Genomic DNA, 22,777 nt, shown 5'->3' on the forward strand with positions numbered 1-22,777 from the left:
AGCCGGTCATCAGCGTATTAGGGTTCTTGTTGTGAGTTACCAAGGGGATTGGCTGGCCCGATAAATTGGAAAAGACGTGGATCGTTTTGATGCGGCCGCGGGTCGGGTTTGACGTTTTTAGGATGAGTTTAGAAGAATACTATTGATGCAAATAATTATAGCATGTCGGCCATCTTCGTGGCTATTTTACTGGATTGTGTCACTCTTATAATCCTTTTTTTTTGGCCTAACAGACCTCGAGGCACGTCTATCCATTTTCTCATCTCGAGTCAAATTGAAGGCCTGTCACTGCCTTCAATTTCAAACACTTTTTTTTTTTTTGGTGTCACGAAAGTTTCCCTGTCCTGTCATGAGCCTTTTTGTGGTCCAAAATGCTTTTCTCCTGTCGGGAGAGATTTAGAAGGGGGTAAAACGTGCGTGGTGAAATGGAGCCCCGCCCCCTTTTATGTGGGTCACACACACTTGGCATCAGTGTCATCGGAACACACACATTGACATGGCGGGGCTTTTTTTTTTTTTAAGATTAAAATTGACTGCCACCCAATTCCATCACCTTCTTCTTTAGGCCCGCTTTCACATGCGGACTTTGTAAAAAGAGTTCACGGCGCTGTCATTACCAATGTGAATCCGGTAATCTGGCCTGAGATGGCATTAGCGGGGGCGGCTTAGCGTAGATAAAGGCGGCAAAAGCCAGCGGCGGCGCTTTGTTAGCGACGGGGTACTCCGTAGGGTTACCTGGTTGCGCCTCTGGACGACGAGGCACTCTAATGCACATTTGTACGTGCGTAATCTGAAGGCGGGGATGGACGGAGGCGGTTTGAAGGCACGCCATCTTGGGGCGCATTGTGACTCACTTCCCCCTCCTCCTCAAGTGTATGCTAATGTCTTTACCTCGTGGCTAAAGGGGAGATTTATTCTGGCTGAAAAACTCCCGCCTCCTCTAAACATAAACACACCGCGCCAATTACGTTCACTTCATTAAAAACGCAAATGAAGAAAAAAAATGAAAGAAATAATAGTGGCTGTTTTTTTTTTCCCGTACTAGCAGACTTGCTGTCGTCTCTGTCTTCGGGAGCCTACCTGAACGACCACGAGGCCGTGACCAAGGCGTTCGCCGAGGCCCGGCAAATGAAAGAGCAGCTCAAGCGGGAGCAGCAAGTGCTCGACGCTAAAGTGGCGGCCGTCAGCAGCCTCGGACTCAACAACGGGCGCGCCGACAAGGTAAACGAACGGCGCCATCTAGTGGAGGAACCTTTATTTAGCTGTCACTCTAGGTCGCTAGCATAGATAGACGACTTTTGATTTTCCCATGCCTGAATTCAAAGCTGTTAACTCCGGCTCGCCCCCCCCCTCCGTTTTTCGCCCGGCGACAACAGAGTCGTCTGTGACACTCCGGGAGGGATTAGTTTTGTCGCTACTTTGTGTCTCGGCGCCCGTGTCAGCCGCTCAATCCACTTTTCTGGTGTACGGCGCTGGGGCTTAATGTCAGACTAGGCTGCCATCCACTCTGTCTCCCTCTTCATCCCCTCCCGTAAAAAAAAAAAAAAAAAAAAAATTAATCTTAATATCAGAGCGTTTGGAAGACATTATGTCCTTTTTTTTTTTTTTTCCCGTCCGGCAATCAGGTCTGATCACTTGTTTGACACGCGGATAATTCTTCCAAATCTCTCGGCAGATAACTCCAGCGAGATAAACGGCTCTCGTTTCTATTTAAGTGAAAATGATCGGCGACAATTAAAGTGCTTGGAGCTAAAAACAGTGTGATTAGCACGCTCGCTATCTAGTCAGGTCACAAATGGAGAATTTTTGTTTTGGGGGAGGTTGTTTTAGAAGACTAGGTTGTTTCCTGCTCTAATTAAACTGTAAAAAAAAAAGTTCCGGCGTACATTAAGCATGTAAATGCGCAGTAAATCAGGCTTTTATTGGCTGTAATAAAAACCCGGGGGGGCTGCGCGGCGTGGCCTCGCTCTCTTGCTAATGCGTCGACCCTCTGAGAGCCGCCGCTCGGCTGGCGCAGGTGGCAGCGAATCCAAAACAGTCGTTTAAATCGTTGAAAACACGATGCTTTTTGGACAATTAGCGTGATTGCAAGGTCGCTTCGCTTTCCTGATGTGGAAGTTTTTGTGTTTGATTGCCTGCCGGGTTCTTGTGTGACCAGGACAAAGCGGCCTTGGAGAGTTTGAGTCAACAATTGAAGCAGCAGGCCGAGGACAAGTTCAGCCACGCCATGCTGGACTTCACCATGAGCGGCGACTCCGACGGTGAGCAACTCAGCAAAATTTCCAAGAATTCCAGAAACCTCATGTTCTCGCGATTTTTTTTTTTAGGTTCCCCGAGCGTGTCCGACTCTCGGATATTCCGCGAGGCCCGAGGTCGCGGCAGCAGCGAGCCGCATATCAAACGGCCGATGAACGCCTTCATGGTGTGGGCCAAGGATGAGCGCCGGAAGATTCTGCAGGCCTTCCCTGACATGCACAACTCCAACATCAGCAAGATCCTCGGTAAGCACGCGTGTTCGAAATCGGATCGGTTAAAGTCATTAACGCTGGTCCCGGAAAAGACGGCAAATCTGCAACACATCAAGATTTGTAATTGGCGTCAAAGCCCTTTTTTTATTAGCCAGCTCTCTCAGTTCAAAACTGCTCAGAGAAAGTATTATTTCTGTTGCTCCTGACAAAAAAAAAAAGGATCTGTCTTTTTCCCACCAAGGAGACACTTTGCAGTGATTCCTTCCCAAACGGCGGTGTCGTGTAAACGAGAACGAGCCTCCGACAAATGATGATATAATTCATTATGCATTAAACAAGCAACGCGCCGCCGCCTGACATTTCCCCCGGACCGCCGGGATCGGCCCTGACATTTTAAAGAGCTCCTAAGCGTTTTATAACGGAGGCCAATCTGGTTTTAATAAGCCTCCTCTCTCTCTCTCTTTGGCTCTCCCTCGCTCGCTCTGTATCTCTCTCGGCCTCAATTGCTAACAGATCGCAGAACAGATGAGAACGGCCAAGTGCTGACAGCTTTTAGCCATTAAACATACAGTAGTCGAGAGCAAATTCAGACCAGATATGAAGCTGCGCTGGGGGGGGGGGAACAGGCACACGCTTGGTTCCGATCCACGGGAACGGGGCCTTACCTGTCGCCCCCGCTTTCCCCGAGCGGAGGGCTCGATTTAAGCCTGTTGGTCGTCCCTCCCTCATTTTGTTCTGTTAATAATGAGTCATCATTAGCGGCTAACGATTTGTCCAGCTTCGTTAATTGCTCTGGGTAATTTGGCATCATGGGAATTTACCGTTATTATTATTAATTATTTTATCATGATCATTTTTATATATTATTATATTATTTTATGATTTTATATTTATTCATTATTACTGGAGCTCGGCATTTACCGCAACCTTCGTCTTTCCAAGGTTCCCGCTGGAAAGCCATGACCAACTTGGAGAAGCAGCCGTACTACGAGGAGCAGGCGCGCCTCAGCAAGCAGCATCTGGAGAAGTACCCCGACTACAAGTACAAGCCGCGGCCCAAGCGCACGTGCCTGGTGGACGGCAAGAAGCTACGCATCGGCGAGTACAAAGCCATCATGCGCTCCCGGCGACAGGAAATGAGGCAGTACTTCAGCGTGGGGTGAGTTGACAAAATCAAATTGCGCGTGGAGCAATCGTTTACTGGATCGTTTCTCCGTTCCAGGCAGCAGAGTCAGCTGCCGCTATCGTCGGCGGGCGTGGTCTACCCGGGTGCCCTCTCCATGGCGGGCATGCCGTCGCCCCAGATGCCCTCGGAGCACTCCAGCATGTCGAGTAGCCCCGAGCCCAACGCCAACCACCACCACCACCACTCCTCGTCCCACCTGGGCGGCCTGAAAGGCGACGAGCCCCGCATCAAGGAGGAGGAGCTACGGCTGGACGACAGTAACGGCGACGTCTACGACGACTTCGACTACGAGGACGAGGAAGCCGACTACGCCAGCGACGAGAATCACATCGCACAATAGGAGCGGCGCCGCCGTCCGATCGACCTTTCAACCCCTTATCCGAACCGTCCCCCCACCCCCGCGGACTCTTCGCAGAGCCCCTCCCACTAAACTCCCGATACCAGCGTCCGACCAATCAGCTGAAGTGACGGACTGTCACTCACGTTGACTGTTACAAAATCTGGGAGGAAGACAAAAGCCAGCCAGCCAGCCCCCGACACTTCCCGAGAAGAAGGAAGGGAGGGAGGGGCGGAGCTTGAAGCGACCTATCAAACAATTTGTACACACAAAAAAAAAAGTCGCAAAACAGCGGACCTGTCACGGGCCGAAACAGATGACACTTTAAAAATGGCGGACCTTTTTTTTTTTTTTCTCAAGAAACACTTTTTAAAAGAGAGAAAAAAAAACTTTCCTGTTTTCGGTTCTATAATATTCTCACTCAGGTACACGGTGCCAATAAGTGGCTTGTGAATGTGATTTGTTGTTTTATTTTTTTTTTGTGCTAAGTTTGAATAATAATAGGAAAAAGAGACATTACTCCCCCCCTCCCCTCCTCGTCCGTTGTGAAGCACCTGAAAGACACCACGATTTATTTCCGACAAGAGATTTTTCAAACTACCGGACGGCGACGGAGGGATGGATATTTTTATTTTTTTTAATTTATAATTTTGTGGGTTGACGACGACAAGCACTGTGTTCGCGAGACAATCCACCCGGTTGTCATCTTGCGCCGACCCTCCACAGAGCTTGAACCACGCAACCGTGTGTGTGTGTGTGTGTGTGTGTTTGTGTTAGGGTTAGCCCCTTTTCTGTGCTGAAAAAAAAAAAAAGAAACTAACTGCTGTTCATCGACTATCACACGCACACACACAAACACACACACACACACAACTGTTATGTGTTTTCCCCCCGCTGAACTCAGCGGGCCGCCAGTCAGTGTTTCCGTTTTGTATTTGAAGACTGTATTTTTATTATTTCTCTAAACTGCCTCTATTCTAATATTATTAACAATAATTATAAGGACGGTCAGCTATGTTTAGTAAGTTATGTACAGTATAATTTATTTTTCTTCTCAATCTTGGCTTTCTTATGAGATTATTTTAGCCTGTAGGTATTAGGAAAAAAAATTTTTTGTGTTCCCTTTTGAGTTTTTCTCACGTTTCGTATTAATCCTCCACGGACAAGCTGAAAACTTAACCGGTGGGGAAGGGGGGGTGGGGGGGGGGACCATTTTTAAAAAGCACTCAGACTCTCTCATCAGAGAAAAGAAGAACATGATATTTTTTATTATTATAATTATTATGAAGTTTATTTGGAATGCTTATTCGAAATGTATAATGTGAAGATTTTTTTTTTCTTTTTCCCAAAAGCCCCAATGTTTACTCGCTCGGCCGGATACGCAGTGGAACATCATTGGCTGGACTCCACACACACACACACACATACACACACGAGATTATTCATAACAACCAAACAAGTCCTATGCTGTCTTTATGTTATTTTTTTTACATTTAGATTAAATCCTGTACATATATTTTGTTTTTATGTGATAGTGGTTTATTTTAATCATAGGAAAGCAGTGTTTACCCCACCAATGGTGTTCCGCTGCGTGCGTACGGCATCTTAAACTCCATCAGGAGCCTTTTTTTTTTTATTTTATTTTATTTTTTTGGAGTTGCTTTTTTGAGCTCCACAGAGCCATGACTTCTCATGACTTGACTTTGCTGTACAGCCAGCCCTGTTATCACGCCATGATGCTGGAGAAAGGGGAGGGGAGGGGGAGAGGAGGAGGGAGGGGGGGGGGGGCATTAGGACGTCAATCATCCCTGCTGGCAAGGTCGGCCCTCCCCGTATCGACAATGAAGAAGAAGGCGATCATATTATTTAAGACAATCAAAGTCATGAGTGGAGCTCAAAATCAAGTCAGAAATTACAACGGCGACAGAAAAAAAATAAAAATATCTGACCATCTCAACTTGAAGAATCAAGAAAGATAATTATGTAAATATAACATAGAGTTATAGATTTATATTTTGTTCATAACACAGTGTAATATAAGTTGTATATTTGTTTTTTTTGTTCTCTCTCCTCTCTCTTCCTCTGTCTCTTTTTTCTTGATGTTTATCCATGCCACAGGAGTGAAGTCGCATCGCAGTACTCTCACGAAGAAAAAACGAAAAATGAAGAAAATTATGAAAGAAACAATGAAAAATTGAACGGGGGGGAAAAGAGGAAAAAAAAATATTTGTGGGCTACCACCACCATCTGTTCTAAGTTCACTTTTTTTCAGTATTACTGCCAGACGAGGCTCTAATAAAGACGGCAATGTGTTCGGTAAAACCCGTGTGTTGCTCTTCACTATTTTTTGAATTTACAATTGGACCTTAGAATAATAATCAGCAGAAGCCTTGTAGACCCAAATATGGTCTATTTTTAATAATTAAAAAATATATTTCAATTCAATTTAATCTCTAATTTACTATTTATTATACTATTTTTTATTTAATTTCATTTTATCTCCAATTAATTCTATTGTCTGTCCCCCTTCCTAAATAATGTCAAGTTTTAAAAACAGCTTGAAAACTAATCCTAACTCACCGTAAATCTTCTTATAGAAACCTATAAGAAAAAAAAAAAAAGTCTAAATCTTTAATTGATGCTCCCACTTTCCGTGGGTTGGAAAACACACAACCCCACTCAACGTGCTGGTGAAAAATCCTCCTCATCTACGTCCATATGCTTGCCAATCAACACACACACACAAAACATGGAGCACAGTTGAAAGCACTCGGAAGGAGATGATTTTTGCTAATTAGCATAGCCTCACACACACACACATAAATGCCCTTTTGATGCAATAAAGAGTACAGATGGGCAAGTCCTCCAGTAAGTGAAGGACTTAGTTGTTCTCTGGGCGTGATGAATTTTTCAGAGGCAGCCTGAAGGTAAAAACCTGAGAAAAAGGTTTATGTCTGAATAGTTGAGAAGCAAGAAAGGGGATTCAAATCTCACCCCCGCCCTCTTTTTTTTTTTTTATTGTTAGACGTACACTCTCAGATTAAATCTCAAACAGCCCAAGGTGCGTCGTAGGAGTTAGATCGCCTTAAAGCGCAATTATCCACTCGGCTATTTCCATCACAATAGTTGAAACAAAACGGGAAAAACTATTACAGTGGGCACATATTTGCATTTGCATTGATTTGAACTTTTTCTCTTGCTCGGATGAAAAACAAAAACAAATCCTTTTGGGTAGTTTGCGCGAAGAAAACGGTGGGTGTTTGGGGAGGAGGGGGGAAAAATGGAGTGAAAACGATGTCACATTAATGATTTAAAGTCGGTAATAGGATGTGCTGTGACGCTGAGCCGCCAGCTAAGCGGAGTTTAAGGCTGCGGCGTTAATGTATTCATGAGGAGGAGGGATTACGGCGAGTGACGAGAGAAGAGCTAGTTGAGTGAGGCGAAGCGGCCTGGGCCAAAAGGACTCGTCCGTGGCGTTATGGAAAAAAAGAGCAATGATGGAGGAAAAAAAACAACATCACTACAACCAAGTTGTACAAAATCCAAGGCAATAATAAAAGGAATAATGTCAATCGGTTCCACACACCCACAAAAATTTGATCGAAAATAAAGAGGGGCTGACCAAGATGGATTTTTTATTTTTAAAAGTCGATGGAGATTCCGATATTTATCTTTCAAAACATTTTGCGAACCGATTTATTGGCTGATTAATTTTTAAATTTGGTCCTTTGACTCTAACAATAATTTGTCCTTTTCATTTATTTAAATTAATTAAACAGAGCAAACAAATTGCCTTATTTTGAATTGAAGTAAACTAGAATAGGCTCCGTGGAAAAAAAAAAAAACAATTACATACCCTAAGCACGTTAGTTATTTTTTCTTCCTCCCTTTTCTTGCTTCATCAGCCATCCTACAACGTGACATGCGCCGGGTCGTTAAAAAACGCGACGCATTCATAAACATCTCGTAAAAAAAATAAATGATTCCGGCGAAGTAGCTAAGCTGCGAAAACATCCGTCAGTGCTCATCTGAAGAGGAAAGCCGTTAATATTGGGTGAATGATGCATTAAGAGTCCATAAAACGGTCTGCAGTCAGAAAAAAGCAAGCACTCAAGCCATAAAAACGAAATAACGTGACGCCGCAGTGCGGAATCAAATGCGCCATGTGCTGTTTAACCCTGATTTGGATCCAACTTGAGTTGTGACCCTAAAAATGGCAAGACTTTTTTTTTTCGACCCAAGCTATACTCAAAATGAAAATATGTTCCTACAAAAACGCCAAGCACATATTCGGTGTCACCCATTTGAGCGACAGCCTAACGTGACGAGAGCGGCGGCGTGTGAGGGACAGGCGTGGCGCTCGACGTAGCAGCGAGGCCCGCGGGGTGTCTGATCCCGGATCAGGAGCCAAGAAGCTGGCTCGGTATCCCCCCCGCCCCCCATCCCCGTCTCTGCCGCGTCACCCTCACTGAAATTGGCTGGCCTACTTTTGCCCTGGTCTCCCTGTCCATCAAATTAATTTTTTTTGAGCCTTCCTCCTTGTTAAATAACATTCCATACACTCTGTAATTCACTTTTCAACACAAAACTCGGTATACAAGCCTATTGTGTGTAGAGCCACAAAAAAAGTCTCAAGAACCTATTCACAAAAAAATTCGGCTATTTTGGTTTGAAGCAGATGTTTTTTGTTCATTTCACAGGTCAATGAACTCAAACACAAAAGCCGTTTTTACTGATCTGTCAGTAGAGTCTGCAATGAGCAGACCCACAAAAAAAAGTCTCAAAAACGTGAAACTAAATAAAAAAAATACCACAATGTTGGTTTGAAACAGGGTTCTTGGTGACTTTGGTCTTTCAAAGAAAAGTTTCACTTAAGATAAAATTGGAAGTCTATCATGAGTGGACCCACAAAAAAAGCCTTAAGATCTTAAGTTTAAATAGACACTTTGAATCAAAGGTTTTGGTTTGAGGGAGCAATTTTCAGCTTAGTTAGGCCATTTTCCAAAGTTTCTCCTATCATATAAGTTGTCCATCATGTGCAGACCCACAAAAAAAAATCCCACAATCTCATTCGGTCAGTCAAGAGAAGACCCACAAAAAAAGTGTCTGACAAGCGGCACGAGCGTTTTCATTTCAAACCAATCCTTCAAAGACCAACTTGACAGAACTCTTGTCCGATTCCTGGCAAATGTTTACCACCTGTACTAGACAGATGGGCGACGCGGAATTGAGGAAGCGTTTGGTTTTCCTCACCGCGCGTAGGCGTGGAGTGAAGTTTGACGACCGGGCCGTGAAAAACAACTACGACGGTGATTAAAGTCTTTTGCGGAATCGCGTTACGATATTTACCGTTATTGGATATGATGAGAGGTGACGAGAGTGCAGATGCACTTCACGGGAAGCATTAAGACGATGATGCGAGACGATAAGAGGAAATGATCTGATGGCTCGTCAGCTGTCGGCGTGTAGGTGGACCGGCGGGCAGAACTTTTCACGGCAAACTTGAAAACATGTTGTTCGCCGCGTGGAGCCCGTGGGCGCTTTAACGTCATGAAATGTATATCATTTTGTTGGCCGTGTAGAAACGAGAGGGGGGGGGGGGGGGGCTGTTATTCCCTCTTCCCATCAACACCCTAATGCACACATGCAAATATTATGCTAATGCTATGTTAATTGGCGGCGTAGCTGCAAAGCAGCCCTGCTGTTCAAATGACTGGCGAGAAAATAGGTGGGGTCAGTCGCAAGCTGTAAAAACGACTCGAAACACAAATAAACAAAACCCTCGGGGATTAGCGGAACAAGGGCCAGTGATAAACGGATGAGCGGAGAGACAGGGAATACAAGGGGCTGCCGGCGAGGTGGGTTGGAGGGGGGGCAATCGGCTCAGGGATACGGAACGGCGGAGAGGCAGAGGGACGAGGGAGGAACGCGGGGAGATGGGCGAGGACGCTCTAAGAGGGATTAAAAGGGGGACATGGGATGACATGAGAAACGGGCCAGAGGTAAAACAAACAGACGAGCATGCGAAGGATAGCAAATGCAAATGGAGGGCGGGATTAGGGAAGGGCGCGAGATGAAACTCAGAGGCATAAGAAACCAAAGACCGTATTTCAATTTATATGAATTAAAAAGTTGCCGTACCAAAGGTCATCAAGGACGCAAACACGAGCGAAAGTACGTACTCGGGAGATCGTCCATCCTATCGGGACGGACTCTCCCGACAGCCCGTGTCGCAAGACATAATTGTTTGGAGTATTGAGAGTTGTGAAACATTACATTGGGCTCAATAAATAAGGCACCCAGTGGGGGTTTCTTCCGAAGGGAGGGGGGGGGGGAGAGTGCCGGGCCTGGAGCGCTTGTGCTTGTGTGCTGTAATGTGTGAGAGCTCGGTGGGCCCTGGCAGGAGCGTCGCTATTTGGAAGCCGTCGGTGTCCGTCGCATGCCAAGCAGCCACGAGACGCCTCCCCCCCTCTCCTCAAAAACAACCCCCGCTGGAGTTCCGGTAGTTGCCAACTTCTCAGACAGCCCATCGCTGACCCCTCCAGGCCGGGAAACTGTCGTCCGGCCAAGGAAACCGACGAGTCCGCCGGGCCTTTTTCCCTCCCCCCCCGATAAATTTCGGAGATTGTCGCTCCCCCCACCCCACCCCTTCGCTCTGCCCCTGGAAAGACAGAGCGAGGAGGCTTGTAATTTTAATTCCATCGCCTCGGTCGCTTCATTTGGCTCCAAGATTTAAAAGCCCGTTTATTTGTCTCTTAGCTTTGGATGCTTCTTCGCCGCCACAAAGAATTCTCCGGCACGCGGCAAGAACACGGGTGCCAAAAGCCACAGCTGACAGCCATGTGTCCTGACAGTTGACTTTGAATCCCACTTGAGACCAACTTGCTTTGTTTTGCGCATTATTTTCATTTTTCCCAGACGAGAGCGGACAGAAAAAACTTGTCAGCACGCATTTGTAACCACATTTGCACCAGCTGGCTCCGGCTTGCTCCTTCCCCCGGGCTGGAATTGTTAGCACTTTTGGCAATTGGGACAAATCCAGGACAATCCAAAATTGGACAACATTTTCTTCCCTCCGTGAAATTTCAGATAACACACGCACAAAACCTCTTGATTTGCGATTTAGTTGGTCTTCATTGTCATTTTAAACAGTAGTTGAAATAGCGATAGAGGTTAGCATAGCAGGTACAACAGCTAGCATGTTAAAGGGATGCTAGCCATGTTCAGAATTAAAAAGCCAATATTTTGCTTCAAATTTGATAACTTTCATTAATAATTGACATCTTTAAAATGCAGTTTTAAAATGTATTTGTTAATTTCTCCCAAATGTCCAATTGCGGAATGACCCACGCGACGACGACGAGGCTACAGGAAGTATCATGCTAGCGAGGGATTTACGGTTGAATTTGTAACAGCTGCTGCACTGTACGGCGAGGGTAAGAAGGATTTCCTGGATGGAGGTGTCCTAATGGCGTTAATGTCAGTCCACAGACGACCCATTAGTGGCTCTTCGGCACCCTCGCCAAGGCCACGCCGTAATGGCCTTGGCTGGCTTCGACCGCTAGTCTGCACGTAGCGGATCTAGCCATGGATTTATTCTGATGTTCTCGGGGATTACATCCTCAGTGATCTCTGTATTACGAGTAGATTTAGGGCCATAACTCCTGAAGATAAGTCTGAAGGGGGAGGTGGGCGGTTGGAGTGATTGTTTAAAATGCCACGTTAGCCACGAGTGCAATTGGGGACAATAAAATGCTCCATTTTGGCAGCCATTTATTGGCACAAAGGTGATTTTTAATGATTTGAAGTGGAAGCTTTGGGATTGTATTAATACTATGCAACCGATGCGGTATTGTTTACCCACGCTCCTTTGTTTGTAATTGTTCATAAAAGAGGATTGACTGCAGAATAATGGATGATTAAAGTGAATCGAGCAGGAAATTAAATAGAGGAATATAGCAGAGGCTCTAAGGACTGAGAATGCTGACTCGACATTTATAAGACTCATTTGAAGTCATTTAAACTCTCCAAAAACTCTCAAAAACGAATGTTTCAAAAGACATAGGCAGTCGGCCATTTTTTATCTGAAGCAGCCATTTAAGGGCTATTTTGCCAAGTTCCACAAGTCCTTCCAAGAAAATCCAGTCTCCAAAGTCAGTTTCATGACTTGACATTAAACTTGGTGGTCAGGTCTATCATGAAAAGACCCACAAAAAAAAAAACTCAAAGTAGCCCGTAATTAACAAGATGCAGGAAGTCAGCCATTTTGTTTTTAGGGTTGTTTTGCTTCATCCGACGCAAGTTTACAGACAGATTGCGAGGAGGTCTTCTTATAATTCTTAAATATTACTATAATATTTTGCGAGGTATATAAACACAGTCGGAATGGGGCGTTATGGAGCGAGACATCGACTCTCCCTGAGCGTAGCTAACCCGCCTCGTGCCGAGCGTACTTTACAAGGCCCCGGAGAGCCGGATCGTGACCGCAAACGAACACAGGCCCATAAACGCCGACGGAGCTTGACGTTGACATAAGAACGAGCCAGAACGCTCCAGTTCTGTAGAATAGCTTGACCTAAAACGATGTTCGGGAACGATTATTATTTCTTCCGAATATTATCAACAGCGGGTTGTGTTGTGTTTCTTTGCCAATCAATCAGTCTTGAAATGGAGCCTTGTGCCACTTTTTCTTCACGCCGTGCCAACTGTCACTTAACGGACAGAAGTACGTCGCCGACAAACTGTTCAGTAAATAAACACGGCAGTACAGAAGGACGTTTTTTTTTTTTTTTTTCCTAAACTCGCTGAAGTGTCAAATGCATACAGACAGCGACAGACGCGGTGTACCTGTGTCAAATAAACACGTTCACACATAGAAAAATTTTTTATTCAATTGATGGATTCTTTAAAGCCATCCTGTTCTATCATTATTTTATTTTTATTTTTTTTCCGGCGCAGTGACGACAGATTTTCCAAGAAAGCCGACGAACGTCGACGTTAGGACCTCGGCTGACGCGGTCATCTTTTATCGCTGGGTAAAAAGTTTCGGAGGCACTAAAGAAAAGCGCTGAAAGAAGTTTGGACCTTGTGACTGGTAGAGACAAGGACAATGAACAAAAATCTGACCTTAAAACGCTTCTGCTTTGATGCGGACGGAAAAATACTGAAATAATTCTTCGCTTTCAATATCTGGTGTTGAGAACTATTATATTAGTTTTGTGGTGATTGGTACTAACATGACTTTTTCCGGAGGGAGGGGGGGGAGGCACGCAGGAATAAACAAACCTCAGGAGGTAGGAAAGGGAGGAAAGAACGACGGATGAGGCTTGACACTCGCTATGGCCGCAAAATCCTTTCGGGGTCTTTAGGAAAGCGATCGCCCCCTCTGCCCCGTCGCCCCCTCGGTCGGGATTCCGGGGAGGTTGGACGGGGACCAGGACCCATCTGTCCTGGTCAAGTTGTCAAGTAGGACCCCGAGGTGGGGGAATGAGCCTGGAGATTTACTTAGATAAACACTCTTGGTTCAAAGTGACACGGGAAGCGACGCTTGGAACAAATAGACTCTAAAACCAGAGATGAATTTTTCAAAAAGAGCTTCTAAAAAATTTTTTCTTTTTCATAATTTTAGAAACCTACTTTAATTGTTTATCTTTTAAATTTTTTCATTTTATTTTTCATAATTTTAGAAACCTATTTACATATTTCTTTCTTTTCCATTTTTTTCTGCTAGTTTTTTTTTCTTTTTCATAATTTTACAAACCCACTTTCATATTTTTTGACTGACATTTTTTCCTTCTAAATTTTCTTTTTCATAATTTTACAAACCTACTTCTCTTTTCTTTTTTTTACTTTTAAATTTATAATTTATTTCTAAAGACTTATTGTTCATTGTTTGAATGTACAGTCTTTTAGTAACATAGTGGGAGTGCGTGTGGGGGCGCGCCATTGTGTGTGTGTGTGTGTGTGTGTGTGTGTGTAAGAGAAGATGTTGGATGTGTCCCCATTTTTATCCATACGTCGCCTGTTTCCTCTCCTCTGCAAATCTCGCGGTGACATTTGGGAGCAATTTTGAAGTGCGCCCGCAAAGGTTGTCAAGGGATTAATCTCATCTCACGCTGGGGCGAAAGAAGCAAAAAAAAAAAAATAGAGAAGGGGAAAAAAAAAAAAAAAGGCTTCCTTCAAGAATTAAGCACAATTTACCCATCAAGACGAGTCTTTCAGGACAGGAGACAAGCATAAATAATATCTCCTCGGTCCAGATTTGCTAATTTACAAGCTTAGCATCTCCAAATGTTATTAAGCGCAATGACGAGGTTAGCAGAAGGCGCTGTAGGGAATGATTTGTTATCCGGGCGAGCAGCAGCCGGGAAAAAGAAAGCACATGTTGGAGCGCTCAGATAGAAACAGAGACATACCTGACACCACTCCCCCCCCCTCCCCCTCCCCTTCCCATCTCGTCCCACTCCCACAATGTAACTGCGCTCACCTCGCGGGCTGGCAGATCTCGAACTTGGCATGGCCTTCGCAAATGTTCTTTTCCCTCCCGTCTCATTCTTTTTTTTTTTTTTTTCTCCGTATTTCTTCCCACTCGAGGCTTCAAACATCAAATGGAACATTTGGGAATCTTGGCATCTCGCTCGGATGTTCAGTTCAAGCAAACAGCAAAAGAATAACGTCCTTGTCGCTTCCGACTATCGGTAAATCGGTAAAAAAAAATGTTTTCCTTCGCAAAAGCTAATGTTTTGATTTATATTCTGAACTGAAATGCAGTTGGATAAATTGAAATATGTAAATCAAAAACAAATGAATTTGATCATCGGTTTGTAATCGATTAATCGTTCCACCTTTCTCAGATTTCACACCGTGAGGGAGGTGTGTCATTTTTTAAATGTAAAAAAAGAAATTATTTGGAAACCGTTTCTCGTCTACCTTCCAGCCAGATGGTAGCGAATCAACACATTTAAAAAAAAAAAAGTCCCAAACTCGCAAAATAATGTTCTCGTCGCGATATTCACTCAACATCTCTGAGGCGCTTCCAAAAATGTGTTTGTCACTTCGGTTTCGGTTCTCCCGCCAAATGTTTTGGTCCGATTCAAACTTTTTTTTTTTTCTTCTCCCCCCCCCCGCCCTCCCATAAATAACAAGGTGCCTCCTGAATTTGGAATGCTGCACCTTTTTTTTCTAAGCTGACAAGGCGCTAACACCCCGCATCTCGACGCCTTTTGTACGTGCGCGCGTGTGTGTTCGCGTATACACGTGTGTGTTCTCGGCGAGAATATTTTTGATCTGCGCTGGCTGTTTATCTTGCCGGAACAGGAGTCTCCCGTCACTCCAGCCCCTTTCTGATCCTGACAGATGAGTTCAACCTGCAGCCCGCAGCCACCGAGGGAGGGGGGGAGCGGGTTCAGTTGGCGTCGGTTTGTGTGCGAGAGAATGAACAGATGGGGAATCCGAAATAGAGGTGAAAGTCAAGGAAAGAAAAGGAGAGAGGAGAGTGGAGGAGAAGAGAGAGGCTGCTTAGCCTCACCTGCCAGTCTGTGTTAGCCGGGATGAGCCAGAGTTGCTGCTTCTGGAAGCTTAGTGTCAAAGGTGGGACTGGAGGGCTCTGTCTGACACACACATGTGTGTGTGTGAGAATATATGTGTGTCTTTGTGCCCAGTAGGGGTCCCCCCCCCACACCCCGTACTGTTCCCCACTTTCCGAGATCACCTCCGTCTATCGCCGTCACTCGAGGGGGGAGGATGACTTGCAACTCCTTCATCTCCATCCGACTGATACAGAACGATAAAGTCGAGCAAAGACGGGAAATTTAAAAGCTTTCCTTCTGCGTACGCTCGAGACTTGCCAAAGGACAAAGTTTGTTTACATTTGGTGTAAGCTTTTATGAGCGTCGGAGGTTTTCGTAAGTACAGTAGCGGGGGGGGGGTTTGAACTCGTCTATTGAACCGGAGTAATTGGGAGCACGACCGACACGCCGCAACGATTGCTATTGGCGTTTGGGACCGCCATCCGTTCACCTCTTTCATCGGGGGGATTCGTTTCTTTCCATGAACCGCGCTCACCTTTTGAACCGGCCATTCAACGCTCGCTTCGAGTCGGAGGCGAGCTCGTTCCATTCGGCGGCGGATATCTTAGCCGTGAGGTCGTTTGGAGAACGTCGCCTAAGCGCTAGCGGTCGCACCTTTAGCCTCACCTTGCCCTGACCCCCGCGATGGAGAAAAAAAAAAAAAAGCAGGGTGTCTAAACAAACTGAATGTGACATTTTTATCCCGCGCAGTACGCCAAAGAAAAAACCTTGACTCCGTCACCTTGTTGCTGTATCCGGCAGCAGTAGCGCAAATGTGGAATAATTTCATTTTCAAATAGCCGAAATTATCTGAAAAGCACCCAGCCAAGGTGTTTGTTGGCGGATATTTGATTAGAGCGCTTGCGTCTTGTTAAGTGGAAGGAAAAACGCTTAGAGGCCCGCGACCTCTTGGAGAGGGAACGACGCTAGCTAGACGGTTATGCTTTTCATCTCCATTCTGCTATTCACTCGAAAATTGTGTCTTGCCTTTGTTGCGAATGTTTTTGTTGCGAATGTTTTTCTGCATCTCAGATGAGAGAATGCAAAGGAAAGTTTGGCCGAGATTTTATATATATATTATATATATATGTATGCACATATATAGCGCCTCTGCTGGTGACAGCAGGTACTGCAACTCAAACCCAAATAAATGGAGTACAAATCTCATGAAATGTTTTTGGACGAGATTCCTAAAAAATGACTAAACTTACGGCGTTACAAAAATGAGAGGGGGGGTCGCAAAAGTGAAAGCGGGAGACGTCGATGGAAAGCAAGCTGACAGCGAGCAGGCTTGACATTTGGCCTCTCGTAATTAGCCGAGTGCCAGATTCCGTCCCGCTAAATCTGCGCTGGGGATCATTATTCTCGACGGTGTTGACTCGGCTCGCTTAAGCCCTTCTCAGTGAGCGACTCCCCCCCCCCCACCCCCACGCCCCAAGACCACCCCTCACTTCTTTCTCTTGTCCGTAAATATTGTGGCCAAAATTACATTACAGTTTTGAGCTTGCCTCCCCCTTAATTGCTTGCCCTCCAAACACAATCTGCTTTGGCAATAAATAAGATGCTATGGGAGTTAACAGCGACAGTGAGTTGGCAGCGAGGGAGACGAGCGCCGGTCTGGATGGGGGGGGCGGTGGGGGGGGAGGCAAGGAGATAAAGTGCGGAGGAGAGTCGGAGAGGAAGTGATCACACGCAGACAAGCTGGGGAGAAGCAGACAGATGCCACCAGAGCGAGTTTGGAGGGAAGAAATCATTTCAAAAGAAAAGGTGTGGAGATTTTTTTTTTTTGGGGGGGCGTACTAAAATAACATGTAATTGCACATCCACTACAGTAGGTGGCAGTCTCATTGTCAAGGAGCTGTACAGTTTTTCAACCACAAAATACTGGCATTTCAACAAGGGTGTGTAGACTTTTTCAAAAACTCTCAATATACAATACATGGTCTGAAATATGAAACCCGAGAGAAAGGAAATTCAAGATTTCATTTTACCTTAAACCGTAGCTGCCTTGAGGACCAACTTTAGGAGCTTGTGCAATGCCTGAAGAAAAAAAAAAAAAAAAAAAGTCAAATCGTGACAGGATCGACTTAACTCTGCAAAGTTAGCTAGCTCGGTTTTAATGTATTATCATTTAGAATCAGGTGGACGTTTTCGCAGCGAGTTCGAAAAGGCCTGAATATTCATCAGTTGAGTTGCCACTCTCTCGGTTAGCGCCAGGTGCTGCGCGTGACTCATGTGAGCCTTCACACGTCGCTAATGCACACAAAACTCTCACTTTCTGCCCAAACATGCATTTATGATTGGAATAACGTAACATATTTAACAAATTTTTAAAAAGCAGATAATTAGAACATGATCAGCAGACAGCATGTTAGCGGTTATCTGTTATTATACTAGCAAAACAGTAGAAAAATAAAATTAAATAAACATTTTTGTTGATAATTTAAAAGTAAAAATGCTTTAAATAAATGATAGTTTTCATCTTTGTTTTTTATATATGGGCTTTCAGAGTTCATATTAAATTAATTTATTTTGCTGTTAGAAGGTTAAACAGATATTGAAAATTGCAAATACATAAAAAAATATCTTGCGCTCGACAAATGCTCCATATATTAAAAAACTAAACTTAATAAAAACAATAAATGAAAAATATATATAAAAAACTAATGCCTCCATCCCAGTCAATCATTTGGGATCAGAATACAAAATCTTTTTTTTTCCTCCAAAGCTAAAACCACCCAGCATGCACTCCAAAAAATAAAAACGTGCTCCTTCAAGCTCAAAGTGTTGGGTAGACAAAGTTGCGTCTTGCCGAGCGAGCCCATCACAAAGCGTCGGCTAATCTGGGAGATGGTGACAGGGGCTCGCTTGCGCCGTAAGCCTGCCTGCCTACCATTCGACGCTAATCCTCACGGGTGATGATGAGCGAACCGGGGAGGGAGGGGGCGAGTGTACGGGGAGGTTGCCTGTAAATATCAATAACAAATAAATGTGGCATGAGACCCTCATCCAGCCTCTTTCGCCCCCCTTTATCATCCATGCTGGGAGTTAATCTCCGTCGCCGTTATGACAGTCAATTAGCGGAGAAGAATGAAGTTGGGCCGCTTAAAAGTAAACGTGGTGACAAAAGTGTGTGTGTTATGTGTGTGTGGAGATGTTCTATAATGACAACTATCTCTCTGTCAGCTCCCCTGGAGAGCAGATGGGACATGAGCCTGCCAATGAGACAAGAAGAAAGAGTGTGTGTGTGCATCAGTCATGCATATGCACACACACACACACACACACACACAAGTGCGTCTTTTTTTGCAGCTTCCCGTACTTCCACATTTGGACAATTTGACGAGTTGAGTTGACAGCGGTACATTTTGTACGTGACATGAGTCAGAGGAAGCAACGAACGAGGTGTCGTTAAGTGGACATGGTGTTGAATGCGCTCGAGCGAAAACTTTTACAGAAAGTTTGCGGTAAATATTGGCGAGGATTTCGGCTTATTTTTTTGGTCAACTTTTTGTTTTTCTCACTTTTTTGGGTTCGACTGTGATCAATAGTGCCAGTAATGAATGAACTAAGAGCAACAGATGGATCATTTTTGGTGTTTGTGACAAGTCTGCCGTCGGTGCCAATTTCCTAAAAAGTTTCCGTCTTCACGACAAGACAGATTGGATTTTTTTTTTTTTTTTAACGATTCCATTCAAAGAGCAGCATTTGATTTTATCCAATTTTTTTCTGTCATTAAATAATGAAATAAAAAATACCTAATGAATAACTTTTTTTCACCATGTGTGCTGAAAAAAAAAATCATGTATATACAAAAAAAAAAAAAATCAGCTTTGTACAAGGTTCTTTGGAACATTTTTGTACTATTACAGATGACTTCTAAAGGACATTAAAAAAAAAAGTGGATGTTTGCTTGTTTGATGTCAAAATCGAATAAACAGCTGCAAGCTTTAACTTGTCCATGGAGGTTAACTTATTTGCTTTTGAGTTGGGAAAAAAAAAAATGTTATCTTCAAACATGCCGAAAATAAGGACAAATAGTTTATGTGGATGAAAGCGGGGGGCAAAAAAAGATGGCAGCGGAAACCGTCTTTATCTAACGCCTCAGGTCGGAGGTCAGGGGCAGCCATCCAGGTGCCCTGAACCCAAAACGAGGAGGCTAAACTGGGCCGCCGGGTGTCCTCCCGGTACCTCGGATGCCTTTCCCAGCGGCAGGAGGATCCGGAGGCAGGTCCATCCCCAAAAAAAAAAGTCCGCCCAAGGGAACGGGACAATGTCCAAGTATGCGTGTTCATGTGGTAATGCAATCAACATCACATCCAAGTGAAAGTTTGGAAGGCGCATAAACCCCGCTGAACTAGCGCAAACATACTTGTCAAGATAAGACGCGCAGTGATTTTTTTTTTTGGGGTGGGTTGGACGAAAATAAAAAATATGTCGAGGTCGAAAAACATGCACGAGTGTACGTTGAGGGTGAGCTGGATGATTAATTTGAACTCTAAGCACACAGATGCAGAAAAATGAGAACTAAAATGTCAGAATATTGTCATTTTGTCGCTGTTATAATTGTTTTGCTATCATTGATAATAAAGACGAGCGATGCTAAGTTAGCATTTAGCAGCAGCTTTACTTTTAAATTGATCAAAATATGGAAAAACTTTGATGTTTGCATGTTGGCAGAAAGTTGTGAGTCTTATAGGTCACATTAAGTGCGTTTTTAAAATGAGGTTCGAAAATGTGTCACCAACACGCCACCGGTGTTTTTTTAAGTGCACGCTAATCACCTGTAGGCTGCTGGTCGAAGGGGCTTGTCAAGTGAGGTTGACTGAGCAGCACACACACACACACACACACACACACACACACACACACACCAACGCGTGTCGATGCCAAGTCCACGCCAGAGCCAAGATTGTGTGTTTCGAATAAGAAAAACACTTTGTTTACGCTTTAGGGTGAAAGGAGGGGAACGTCATCGCTGCCTTCCCAACCTCCGTCAACACGTGGAGTCAACGTCTGGCGGCCGACAGAATTACTTCGCAAAGTCCTTTTTTTTTTTTTTTTGTCACATGGAAGCAGGTTGGGAAGATGATATATGGTGGGTAAGAAGGATGGAATTTTTTTTAAAACATTAGCTCGCGGCTAATAAATAATAGGAATCTGCATGGATGGGCTAACATATTTAGCATAGTTGTAATAATAACCCTTCAACTGCATTAGGTTGGGGACCTTCTCTGCCTCTTCCTCATGCTGCTAATCTCCATGTAGGACTCAGTGCTGCTGCGGTGGCAGAACGCAGTACTACACTGGGAAAAAAAACAATGTAATGGTGGCGCGATCGATGGACGGCGTTCAAAGGGAAATGTCTTTTCTTGGAAATCGTCCCGCAGGGTTTGGTGGGAGTACATTTGTGGATAAGGACGCTTAATATCAGATGCTATTTTTTTTTTCTCCCCTGAGAACATCCAGATAAGGACACGCCCACCCAAAACGCCCTCAATCTGATCAACACAGACGTCTATTTATTTTCCCATCATTTATCCCTTGAGTCGTCTGTTTTTTTGATTTATTTTTTATTTTTTTTGTGTGTGTGTCCGTATAATTCCTTTATTCTTCACACCCAAATCAAGTGGCTCTGCGCGCGGCAGATAAATAGGAATTCCGAAACTCCAATGGTTCATTTGTCATGGTGTGAATTTCCAAGAGTGGAATCTGGAAATAGCTCGAGTGTTCAAGCGCAGTTGCAGCCTGGGGCTTGGTGGCATGTAGGAGGCTTTGGTGATATTTGCTTTTTGCATATTTTCTACTAGGGGGCTTTTTTTTGTGGAGGGGGGGGTTCCACTTTTCCCATTGCAAAACACATAGAATTGATGGTATGTGTGTTTTAAGCCGCTCGTCGTAGGAGGCTCGGCACCATTATTTTGCTATGACATTACAATTTTAATTGAATTGAATGCAATTTATTCTTAAGAAAACTTTTAATGAAGTGCCATATGGACAGATTGCCGAGTAGTGGCCTCTATGATATTCCCGCGGGGACATTTGCTGCATAATTAAGAATATGAACTGTAATGACACACTGAGATTTCACCGGGAAAAAAAAAATCTTTCTAAATAAGCGACGCAGTGGGGAAGCCATTAGGAGCCAGCTACGTAGAGGTTTGGACGGGTTCTCCAGGGACTGTTGGATCCCTGGAGTGGAACCCAGGGAGTGGGGACATGGAGAGCGCTCAATGCCAGGGAAGAAGTGGACGGCCATGACGCCCACAAAAACGAGTCTCATTTGGTAGTGGATGAGGTCATGGTCAGTTGATTTTGGTTAATTAATAAATCCATTTGAAAATAAGCAGTATTTTGGCAAATAATTAAAAAAAATTGCCTTGAGAGCTGCTTGCTAGCTAAAATACATCGACATGCTAACATTAGCTAGCACGGTTTTACAAACTTTTAAGGAGCCGGATATTTTAAACAACATAAATATAGATTCTGTATAAAAATGGACTTACCGTATTTTCCGCACTATAAGGCGCACCGGATTGTAAGGCGCACTGTCAGCTCTTGAGAAAATTGGAGGTTTTTAGGTGTGCCTTATAGTGCGTAAAATACGGTACATAAAATCCCAATTAAATTAAATAAAAATCCGAATAATTAAAATCCAAAGCTTCCCAAATGCGAGGACGACATGCTAACCACTATGCTAGCCATCACAATAAACATAATTACACTTTTTAACCCCATTTGAGAGATTTTAAGAGTACATGAAACTGTATCTCATTTAAGTAGAAAATGGCGATGTCAGGGAAAGTAAGCGAACAAGATGAGAACAGGCAGGCCGGGTCGGTCCGGCTTAATCACCCCCCCAGAACAAGAACAAACTCATTTCCAGAGCAGCGGCAGACTTGAAAACAATTATCAGGCGTCTCCATCACCGGGGATGGAAGCCTGTTTTGTGGTGGGGCTCTTTGTTTTTCTCAAGGACATCTTCATTATTTCAGATGAGACCCATTTGCGACCAAATAAAGACTTTCTCTTTCGGCAGCGTCACCCTCGCTGCGGCTGTGATGTTGCATCTGAGGGGATGTGAAAACATGTTTGAAAAGGAAGTCTGATGAAAGCACTTCTAGGCCACTAATGCATGTTCATTGAGTTCAAACTCGCTTTTATTTACGTCTCCCTTTCACATTTGAGTCCAGGTGCTAATATCCGTGTTGTTGTTTTT

At 44.3% G+C, this 22,777-nt stretch overlaps 1 protein-coding gene and 1 long non-coding RNA gene across 12 annotated transcripts in view; one reads left to right on the forward strand and one right to left on the reverse strand.

Moving 5' to 3' along the window:
- The window catches only part of sox5 (SRY-box transcription factor 5), a 45,364-nt gene extending 39,051 nt beyond the window's left edge, over nucleotides 1-6,313 (forward strand). For 4 of the 10 annotated variants that reach the window (XM_088366502.1, XM_088366506.1, XM_088366500.1 and 1 more), the window contains 4 exons: nucleotides 1,046-1,221; nucleotides 2,159-2,501; nucleotides 3,411-3,627; nucleotides 3,691-6,313. In XM_088366502.1, the coding sequence (XP_088222628.1) occupies nucleotides 1,046-1,221; nucleotides 2,159-2,501; nucleotides 3,411-3,627; nucleotides 3,691-3,994 (1,040 nt within the window). In that variant the 3' untranslated portion in view covers nucleotides 3,995-6,313. The remainder of the gene's footprint in view (nucleotides 1-1,045; nucleotides 1,222-2,158; nucleotides 2,502-3,410; nucleotides 3,628-3,690) is intronic. The other 6 variants (XM_088366510.1, XM_088366505.1, XM_088366509.1 and 3 more) reach the window with 3 other exon arrangements.
- The window catches only part of LOC148379177 (uncharacterized), a 123,178-nt gene that overhangs the window by 95,918 nt on the left and 4,483 nt on the right, over nucleotides 1-22,777 (reverse strand). For both annotated transcript variants that reach the window (XR_015855320.1, XR_015855321.1), the window contains exon 3: nucleotides 17,550-17,598. This is a non-coding gene — a long non-coding RNA (uncharacterized LOC148379177). The remainder of the gene's footprint in view (nucleotides 1-17,549; nucleotides 17,599-22,777) is intronic.

The sequence above is a fragment of the Syngnathus floridae genome, chromosome 22 (genome assembly GCF_059516105.1).
Source record: "Syngnathus floridae isolate MCC-2025c chromosome 22, RoL_Sflo_1.0, whole genome shotgun sequence".
In the NCBI taxonomy this organism is placed as follows: Eukaryota; Metazoa; Chordata; class Actinopteri; order Syngnathiformes; family Syngnathidae; genus Syngnathus; species Syngnathus floridae.